Source organism: Corylus avellana, chromosome 11 (genome assembly GCF_965113065.1).
Source record: "Corylus avellana chromosome 11, dhCorAvel1.hap1.2, whole genome shotgun sequence".
Lineage (NCBI taxonomy): Eukaryota > Viridiplantae > Streptophyta > Magnoliopsida > Fagales > Betulaceae > Corylus > Corylus avellana.
In genome coordinates this window covers 6,278,594-6,289,522 of record NC_142500.1, presented here as the reverse complement: position 1 = coordinate 6,289,522, position 10,929 = coordinate 6,278,594, and the positions used below count along the sequence as shown (strand labels likewise).

Below are 10,929 nucleotides of genomic sequence, written 5' to 3'. Positions count from 1 at the left end.
CATAAACAATATAATGAACATAACGAGATTTGTAAAGAGCGCATATAAAAGACGAATAATACTAATCGTATCGTATTTTATACTAATTGCAAGTTGAAAATCACTATTTTTTTTTTAATCTCACAAACCAATCCCGAGTCGATTGTGGATACAAGTCAATGCACTAAGTAAGTAATAAGACCTTTCCCTTGCCAAACAAATAGCAAAAGAACAGAAGGCATCAAAACCGACCACACAGATCAAGGTGGGCTCGTGGGGCCATGTAGTAGACAATCCACACACCCCCCCTGCCCACAGAAATGGAAATTTTTTTAATCCTTTTAAATTAATCTAATTTTATCTATTTTTGGCCTTTCAATAATATATATATTCCGACAAACTTAAAAAGAAAAGGGCTCCATGCTACTGCTCAACATTTAAGAGTGAGCAAATTAATTAAAATAAACATTTTAAATTAAAAAAGAAAATAAAAAAAATGTTATTATTAAATTTCTTTTAATTATTGGTATTTGCTCAATAAATTAGAAACAAAAAAAAAATCTTGGAGATCCGAAATGGGAATAGTAGAGAACCCCCAAGATTAGAAAACACCCACCAGATCGCAATCCTCATCACACTCCATGGTCTCTCACTTCTGCTTCTCTCATCTCAGCCGTTGATTCCACCGATCGATGAACCTTATGTTCTTCAAATCTAGGGCTTCCACCTTCAATCCCCACCCGATCCCCATCATCGCCGTCACCTGCAATGTCTTCAAAGATCAACCACCCAATCAACGGCCAGATTTTCCCCCAGCCCTGTCCCCACCTCGCCGAGTTCCGCTCCAGGAACGGCGCCAAGGCTTTCCGGGCTCTACAGGACTGCCTCCGGGTCAAGCCGCCCAGTGGACGCGCCGCGATCCGGCGAGACCCGGACGAGGTCCCGCGCTGCTCCGAGTGCGGCGACTCTGCCGGCCGCACGCGCCTCTACGCGTGCGTGAGGTGCGCTGGCGTCCACTGCCACGCGCCTCCCGGACCCTCCCATACGGCGGTCCACGCGGATTCGATGGCGCCAGGGCACGAGATCGCCGTTGACGTGGACCGCGCCGAGCTCTTCTGCTGCGCGTGCCGCGATCAGGTCTACGATCGAGACTTCGACGCGGCGGTCGTGCTAGCCCAGACAGCTGCGTCGACGCTCCACGCGCCTTCCTCCATCGCCCGATCACCTCACCCGGAGAATCTCAGAAAGCGGCGCAGAGTTGATTACCGGCCCTGGATGCCAGATCCGAGGGAGCGAGTCTTGATGGGAAGCTGTTCCAGTCCGCTAAACGCCGCCGTTTCCGTCTCTCGGTCGAATGATTTGCCCTGGGGATTGCGCGGGTTGAACAACTTGGGAAACACATGTTTCATGAATTCGGTGTTGCAGGCATTGCTTCACACGCCGCCGCTGAGGAACTATTTCCTGAGCGATCGCCACAACCGCTATTTCTGCCAGAAGAAGAGCGGTGCGAGCAACGATGCTACTAGGAGGAATGGGGCCAACAATGCTGACGCGCGGATATGCTTGGCTTGCGATATGGACGCCATGTTTTCCGCCGTCTTTTCTGGGGATCGGATTCCATATAGCCCCGCTAAGTTTTTGTACAGGTTCGTGTTTGTTTGCATAGTGGGTGATAGAAATGTGCTTCTTGCTTCTTTTTTTTTTTTTTTTTTTAATCTGGGTATGCCATTTTTTTAGTTTACTTTTTTGGTAGAATGGGTTGATGGGGCACGGTTTGTAGCATTTCTCTGTTTATTTGACCCAGTGGATAAAAATGTTTTTACCTTGGGCTTGATCTTTTACTGATTTGCGGTTTTTGTGACACCCATTCATTATGTTTACTTAAAAAAAAAAAGTATTTTCCTTGTTGATGGTGATAATATCACTGTGGTTGTATCCCAGTTGGTGGCAACATGCGGCAAATCTGGCAAGTTATGAGCAGCAAGATGCTCATGAGTTTTTCATTTCTATGCTTGATGGGATCCATGAAAAGGTTGAGAAGGATAGACGCAAGCCGCAGAGTCAAGGTGCGTTTTGTCCTGTTCCAGTTTCTTTCTTTCACTTTTTTATGTCTCGGTTATTTGCATATTACATAAAGTTGGGAGGGGTGTTACATATCACAAAAGGACCTAGCAAGCGTTTATTGACTTTTTTATGCAACATGTGGAATATCATGGCATGCAGGTCCCTTTTTGTTTTGATTTATGCAAAATTTTCTTTATCAGGTTTTTGCAGTGAGAATCTTAACGTGATTTGGTTGGTTAATTGATGTATATAGCTTAGTCAATGAATTGTATGATAATCTGAATAGGAGCTGTACAACATGGTTCCAATATTTCCTGCTATGCTAAAGCAACACTGATAGGAAATTCAGTTGTATATCAATTTCTCTACCTTTTATTCTTAGACATGTTGATTCAGCCAAATACAATTTAGGCGTTGGGGTCTTTCTCAGCCGTGTATGTAGTAGTTTCTATTTAGCAGCTTTGTTACTTAAAAGGCTTTGAATTCTGTAGAACTTGATCATTTACTTCGAGTTTTGAAGTTTCATTACTGTAACTTGTAAGATCAGAATAGTCGTTTTAATCCTGTCATTGATATAGGATGGTGTGTTTGCTGTGTTTGTATTAGAGCCTTGTTGGAGGATCTTGTTTTGCTATTGGACTGCCTCTTCTAATGTGTTATTCCTGAAAATTAGTATTTTCCTGTAGCCTGTGAAGATACATGAAATATATCCAATAGTTAGTTAATCTGAAAAAATCTAGATGCCACATTAGTCATCTTAGTATATCATCAATGTTATTATCAGTTTTTCTGTAGCTAAGTGGTCAGAACCTTTGGATAGCTTGATATCACATACTGTAACAATTCCAATTAACGCATTGTACAAGCCAATGGATTTCTAAAACACGAATGAAACTTTCTGCGAGCTTATACTGCAGGGTGACCAACTTAAAGTTCTCTTTATTAGCAGCTCGTGTCCCTCTCTTGTATATTTATAGTTTTTCTTTTTAATCAAGATGATACTGTTACTTATCAAAATCAAGATGATACTGTTAAAGATAAGAAGTGACCTTAACATTTAACTGCAGGATCTGGGTTTAGGTATCCTGTTTGTTGCCCTAGGAGTTGAAAAGTGCTCACAGATTTAGGGCTAATTGTCAACCTCAACCTGCTGGCTTGAAGGTGTTGTCTGCTTCATCTAGTAAGTCAAACTTTTCCTAGCCGACTTGGTTTGGTCATTAGGGTTTTCTCGTCTTCAATAATTCTCATGTTAACTCCCACCTGTTGGCATGTTTAGGGTCTTACTACAGCTCGATCTTGGTCTCAAAGAAAGGAGGGAGGGTTGCATTAGGTTCAAAGGCAGCATAAAACATTTTGTCAGTCTTTCAGGAATTTTTGGATTTGCAGTTTCTCCTTGATCAAACTTTCTTCTGCACCATCTGGTTGAGATATTGAATATCCAATGAACTTCATGAAGTTTCTGATAATTGGTGGTATGCTATGTCCCAGCTTTTACTATCTGATTCTCATCTATTACTTTAACAAATAAAAATAAAAATAAAAAAACTATCTGATTCTCTTATCTTGAGAATCTAACCCTATGACTGCACCAGTAACTGTGCTGCACCTGTACTCCATCCTAGTTACCAATGAAGAAAATTAGTTCATGTGCTTTTGGAATTTCTGTTCCAGTCACTCGGTTTGGAAGGTCAAAAGGGTTTTTAAAGTAAGGGGATACTAGGCTATCCGAGAATAGTAATGCCTGTGTTAATTGGCAGCAATATTTTCTTATATAAAATTGTTGGCTAGCAGCTCAGGAAAAGAAGAAAAATTTGTCGGTTAGCAAATTAGTTGACCGATCTCCGACTAAAGAAGATTTAAGACTGGTGTCTGACGGTTAAAATTATGGCAATGCTGGTAAGACAGATTGCAGCGCATTCTTTACCAGTACAGAAAGATTTCCAACATGAATCAGATCAATTCATCCAAGATGGAAGTAGTGTTATACTTAGAAATGGAACTTATGCTATGCTTTTAGAAGCACCGTTTCTTTTGTATATGACCCGTGTGTAGATCATTGTAACATGATCGGCCTCTGTTATTTGTCAGATATATTTTGCCTATCCTTGTATCATAATATCTGGGTTATTTGTTACTGTTTTTCCAACTATCTTTCATTATTTGATATATGTAGAATATCTTTATAACCCATTTCCACCACCATTTCTTTTGTAGTGCAGGCAATGGGGACTGTTGTATTGCCCATAGAGTATTTTCTGGTATCTTGCGATCTGATGTGATGTGTATGGCTTGTGGCTTCACATCTACTACGTATGACCCATGTGTAGACATATCACTGGACTTGGAACCAAACCAAGGGGGATCTGCAAAGATGGCGTCCACAAAGTCCAATTATTCTTTCAATGGCGAGGCAGATTTCATGAATTCTGGTCAAAGCTCTGGAATATCTACCCTAATGGGATGCTTGGATCGCTTTACAAGACCTGAGAGACTTGGCTCTGACCAGAAATTTTTTTGCCAGCAGTGTCAGGTGAGGCAGGAATCTCTCAAACAAATGTCCATCAGAAAGCTTCCACTTGTTTCTTGCTTCCACATCAAAAGATTTGAGCATTCCTCAGTACGGAAAATGTCGAGGAAGGTTGACCGTTATTTGCAATTCCCATTTTCCTTAGACATGGCTCCCTATCTATCCTCTTCTATCTTGAGGAGTCGATTTGGGAATAGAATTTTCCCTTTTGATGGGGACGAGCCAGATACTTCAAATGAATTGTCATCAGAGTTTGAGTTGTTTGCCGTCGTCACTCACACGGGTAAATTAGATGCTGGCCATTATGTGACTTACTTGCGGTTAAGCAACAATTGGTACAAGTGTGATGATGCCTGGATCACTGAAGTCAATGAGAGCACTGTGAGGGCTGCGCAAGGATACATGATGTTTTATGTACAGAAGGTGCTATACTACAAAGCAAGTGAAAAACAGGTTGCTGCATGATATGCTGAAGGAAGAATTGGTAAATTATGTTAATTGCACAACACGAAAAAAATTGAAGAATCATTTGAAGTCATGGTTAATACTTTTGATTGTACACCAAAGAATGCCATGGCCAGTTTTGTATGCCATGATAACAGAAGTCATTGAGTTGCTTTTGTCATCGGTAAAATTACAAAAGCAGCTCTCTTTGCCCTCTTGCGGACATTTTTGAGCAGTGGTGGCTTTAAAATTCTCAGTTGGAGCATTAAGCCTGAATTTTTGAGGCTGTGTGGCAGTTGGGAAAAATTAATTTATAGAGGCATTGATTTCTTCAAATGGTTTCTGATATAAAATTCTTATCCTTTCTCATGGATTTCTGCAGAAGTTGCAATACTTTGAAGCCTGAAGGTGTAGTTTACCAGTGTACTAATCTTCTTACATGGAAATATCAATGTCAAAAGAAAAAAAAAAAAAAAAAAAAAAAATTGAATTTAGAGGTCTCTTTTATTCCTCTAGTTAGATGAGTGGTGTACATTTCAAAATCTGTTAAAACTCAAAATCCTCTGCAATGACGTGTGAATATGCTTGTTATGATATCATTACCAGATACTTGTAGTGTGCCTACCTAACAAAATTCTTGTTTGTCCAACTGTGATGTAAATTTTAGTTATTGAGATAAAAGAATATACGAAGACGTGGAAAACGTGACCATAAACAGAGAACTAGGGCTTCATGCATGCAGATGTTGAACAGGTACAAATGATGAGGTTTGATTATTCCGACGAATTTGTGGGTGTGGTACAACACATCATTCTCTCAACCATCTTTTAACTATATATTTTTTTGTAAATCTAATGGATCTACCATTGGATTTATGGACTCGTGTGGGTTTTACAAAAGTTCAATGGTAGATTCATCAATTCACTATACGGAAATGGTGGAGAGAATGTCACACTGACCATTGAAGATTTGGTTACCTTTTGTATTTTGATGATGTCGAGAAATGTCAGGCCTCATTGTCATAACCATCTTATAATAATAATTTTTTTTTTCTTTTTTTTTAAATGGATTTCAATCTACTATTGGATTTGTAGGTTTACATGTGGGTCCTCCATATTCGATGGTAGATTTAAAAAAAAAAAATGCATAGAGATGGTTTTGAGAGATACTTGGGAGAATGATGCTTAGCATTTCTCTTTGATGCCCCTATAACTTTTATTCTTAAATTATAATATTTTAATATTTGACCTGATAACTGGTCTTTAGCCGAGAAACTTGATGATGATGTTTTAGTTTTTGCTCTCTATTATATGACGTGGTGTATAAATGACTATCTTGTAATTCAAGTAACTTAATCTTCCGCTTGAGGGTGCCAGTATTCCTAGGGGCATATTTACTTGGTAAATAAGTCGGGTGAGGCACACCAAATTAATTAAAATCGGGGAGAATATAGATTAGTTTTTTTCCTTTCTTTTGAGAAAAAAAAAAAAAAAAATTGTATTCCATTTATAATCATAATGAACAACAATAAACATCCCCAATTGTCACGGCCTCGATCACATAGTCAAGTTAGGGAGGGGGGAAGGGATGAACAATCTTTTAAGTGAATTCAAGAATTGAAATCCAGACTTGGGTACTGTGAACCAATCTGAAACGTTGGCAATTGCAAATCCCAGGAATACCTGCAAACAAACACATCCCCAATTGAACCATAAATTCTATTTCATCAATACCTCAACAAGTAGTATTTTAATTTAGAGTGCTGCTAGAATACTACAGTTCTTACTATATGTTTCATATAAACTGATGTGGTAGTTTACATGACACTTATCATGTTAGTCACGTAGCAGATTATATAGTACTTATCACATTAATTTATAAACTAATCTAACAATCAACGTAGCAATTATCACGTTAGCCACTAAAATGTAGATTACTACGTGGCACTAATTTCTATAAAATGTAAATTGAAAGAATATATCTTTTTTCTTTTTAAACATTTGAGGCATTTCATTTTTTTTTTAAATTTTATTATTATTATTATTATTATTATTATTATTATTTTTTTTTTTTGTAGAATTTCATACAAATGGGGTTCGGATTGAAATAGTGGATCGGTTTGTTTGGGCTGACCTAATAATAAGTGTCAAAAAGTCTCACCTGAACTGAGCCAAGAATATAAATTGTTGAATAGTGGCGGCCATGGATGACCATGTCCTCCAACATGGCAAGTGGTATGGTAAGTGAGGCACCCAGTGCAGCCACCAATGGTGTGGTCCAAACAACACCTAATGCCCTGTTGGTATGAAAAATATTTGGATTAAAAAAGATCAGCGTTAGGATCCATAAATGTTACGATACCAGATGTCCTAAATCATAAATGACTTAAATACAATATGAGTATTGAATACTGATAGATGAGTGGAGTCGCTGAAAAAGAAACAGTTACTATCAAATTGGTGTAAATGGTGTCGATAAAGTAGACGTCAACTTTAAAGCGTAGTGGTATATTATGATCTTAGGTGTCCCACATGATTTAAGTATAATCTTAAATATATGTATATAAGTTCTTGGGCATCCACCCCTTGCAAGCCTGTTTTCGATAGTAAGTTTTACTCAAAGTTTGTATCAATAAAAAATGAAAGAAACCGACATACCAGAAATAATCGGAGAGGAAACTTCCAGCAAAGCAATTGGCAAAAACAACTCCAACCGTTTGAGCAGAGTCAGGAATTATGAATTTGGGTTCAATTCCTAATGCAGTCAGTGGCCACACTGAAAAGGAGACATCAAAACCTTATAATCAATGAAGCTAAAGCCAGTGGTTGAAACATGATAGTCAGAAGATTGGTCTTACCTAGCCACCATAGGGAAACAAGGCTGAATAATCCAATATATCCAAATAACTTCTGCATATCCACCTTTTCTCCATCTTCCCCAGCAAACTTTTTAAGGAGCACTGCAGGATTTATTTTGTTATAGTAAGAAGTATAAATTTTCCAAGTACAAATAGATGGACCCGGATTCCCAGCAATTGCCGCCTGTGCAACTTATTCGGACAGGTGAGTCCCATCCGAAGGCCGTTCGCAATTGAAGTCGGGATAGGCTTCAATCAAGGCAGGATTTTGCAGCCAATCCGGAACCGAAAGAAAATCTGGCTTCATATTTTCCCAGAAAAGAAAAAGTTTACAGGTATACAAGATGTCTCACCTGTGAATAGTCCATCAGTCATAGCTGAGAGCAAAGCAAAAAGATATCCTAGAAAAGAATGGTTTGTGATTCTGAGCACCAGACACATAGACATGGAGAAAAAACACAGAAAAAAAAAAAAAGGCCCATCATTAGTTGTTGTGAGTACCCTTGTGAGTGTTAGTCCCACATTGAAAAAATATAAAATAAAAAAGTACGTAATATACTTAAGTAGACCTTAGCCCATTAACTTAAGCTTTTGGACTAGAGTTGTATGTATATTAATGTATTCTTGGTAAAAACTCCATAACTGCTTTATCTCCCAAAAAGTGATATTAGAGCAATGGTTAGCTTAACACTTTCGGAAATCTAAAAAGACACAAGCGAGGGGAGTGGGGGCTTAATATACTTAAGTGGACCTTAGCCCATTCGTTTAGGCTTTTGGGCTAAAATTGTTTTCAACTATGTATATTAATGGACGTAAAAACTCCATAACCGCTTTATCTCCCAACAGTTGCTAAAAAATAAAAAATAAAAACCAAGAAGGAGGACAAGAAACGTACGAGGATGTGGCTGTCTCGGATTCATCCGTTGCCCAAGTCTTCCCATATGCTGTCATGGCAACACCAGCCGTGCTGACGAAAACAGAGACCAAATTTATTACATTTATAGAGTCTTCTCCAAGCAATGCACCAATTAGAAGAGTGAAAAGCCCTGAAGTTGAGAATACTATTGTTGTACTCGCAACACTTGTTCTTTCAAGGGCAGCATTCATAAAATACTGCAAAAAGAAAAAAACACATCAAATTTCACAAATACTTGTGTTTCAAATAATAAAAAAAACTAGCATTTGGGACTCCCAAGTGGTCTTCTTGACGTGACAATGAAAATCATCGTTGGATGCTGGTGATTTTCACTGTCACGTCAGAAAAGAGGGAATGGCATTTGGGAATGAACGCTAGCTTAAGAGCATGAGCATCACTCGTCTTTGAGAAAATATTAGAGGAAACAAAAATGTGACCTCTGATGCAAACCAGATAGGACCAATGAAGAAGCCTAATGTTGCAATTTCCTTGGTGACAAGCTTTCTATGTATCAGCATGTCTACATCATCATCTTTGCTATGATCAAAAACAGTCGGCTTTCCATCCTTTTGAGAATGTACGTGTTTGACACATTTTTCATCAGCCAAAGGTTGTTGTTCTTCGATGTCAAACTTCCCATGTGTGCAAATGTTATGTATAGGAGAATCAAGCACTTGGGAGGACTCATACAGGCAACTTTTATCACTATTATAAGAGCAACTTCTGAGGAATTTCAGTAACCAATCCCTCATGAATGCTATTGGAAGATAAGCTGCCAACAGAGAGGTTCCAAGATATGTTACTGCAAATGGGTGCTTGTATTCTGTAAAAATACCCTGTTGAAAAAATTTTAGTCAGGTAAAAGTACTACAAAAGCCCCAGTAGTACTACTGTTGAATGATATATGAAGAAATTCAAACAGCAATTCCAGAAAGAGAGAGAGAGAGAGAGAGAGAGAGAGAGAGAGATCTTATTCTCACCTGGGTGATTTCTGCAGAGGTGACCCACATAATGACAACAGAGAAGATTAGGAGCAACCCTGCTCTATATCTCCAACCCATAGCTAGTGAGAGAAGAAAGAAAATGATAGGTTTAAATGATGTCGAATTTACAAGTAATGATCAAGATTCAGGAATGTGATGATAGCCCCTTGAGGCATACGAATGTTGGCAAGGATAATATATATATAGATAGATAGCAGCCTAATTTGCTCTAGTGCTATCTCTCTCCTTAAAGTATCAAGGAAAGAATATATAAAAAACTTGGGCATACTGTCAAGTCCTTGTAATTTAGTGGTGCAGGTAAAAACTAGCAACCCAAATCCATCTTAGACTGTTGTCCATGAATCTGCTGGCTAGTACGTTCTAACAATTTTTTTTTCTTTCTTTTTTATGCCGGGATATTTGGAGTTTTGTCCCGACTAGATTTTCGAGATACCATGCAAATCACTCTTTTCATTCTTAAGTGTCTCACATGACTTAAGTACAATCTTAATTAACCATGTATATATAAACTTTTGGACATCTCCTTGTAGGCCGGTTTTTTAGGACAAATTCTTCCTAAAACCTTTATCATTTGGTACTAGAGCCAGACACAGTGCAACTTAATAGATTTTGAGGCCTAAGGCGACAAACTTAAGTATGGTCTTTTTTATATTTTGATATTTAATTGAACAATTTTAATTTTAAATCATTCTTGTTAATTTTTGCCCTTATTTTTTATTTTTTCCAAATGACTTTGCAAAATTCATTTTTGTTAGGAGACATTTAATTTCAACAAATATCATATTTTATTTTGAGCTACATGTAATTCTTTTTTCGGTAGAATTTAATTTGGAAAAACGAAATTTACTTTATTCTAAAAATTATTTTAATGAATGAACTTAGCTAATCTGTTGGTTTTAAGTTAAGGTGAAATTATGAGTTTAGTAACGGCTTTGGGAGTGCAATTAATGTAACTTTCCATTTTTCTTTTTCCTTTCCTTTAAAGTCTCAATATCTTGAAATTTAATTCCTTGTATTTATATTTACTGTAACTGGAGCCTTATTTAAAGAGCACTACCCAACTTTTTGTCATAATAGTATTTTTTTTTTACTATAATTGAGACTTTAATTAAAGAGCATTGACCAACTTTTTATCGTA

General features: G+C 37.7%; 2 protein-coding genes across 2 annotated transcripts; one reads left to right on the top strand and one right to left on the bottom strand.

Annotated features, from left to right (window-relative positions):
- Positions 1–524: 524 nt before the first annotated feature.
- Positions 525–5,383, top strand: LOC132166008 (ubiquitin C-terminal hydrolase 22). The gene is made up of 3 exons (XM_059576745.2): positions 525–1,625; positions 1,921–2,045; positions 4,263–5,383. Exons 1-3 carry the CDS (start codon positions 748–750, stop codon positions 5,033–5,035), a joined length of 1,776 nt encoding a protein of 591 aa, XP_059432728.2. The 5' UTR covers positions 525–747; the 3' UTR covers positions 5,036–5,383.
- A 1,187-nt stretch (positions 5,384–6,570) lies between these two features.
- Positions 6,571–9,848, bottom strand: LOC132165131 (putative transporter C405.03c). Its single transcript, XM_059575627.2, has 8 exons — positions 9,768–9,848; positions 9,225–9,623; positions 8,767–8,984; positions 8,225–8,295; positions 7,872–7,973; positions 7,672–7,789; positions 7,175–7,310; positions 6,571–6,696 (listed from the first exon to the last, which is right to left on the bottom strand). Exons 1-8 carry the CDS (start codon positions 9,846–9,848, stop codon positions 6,571–6,573), a joined length of 1,251 nt encoding a protein of 416 aa, XP_059431610.2.
- Positions 9,849–10,929: the final 1,081 nt, after the last annotated feature.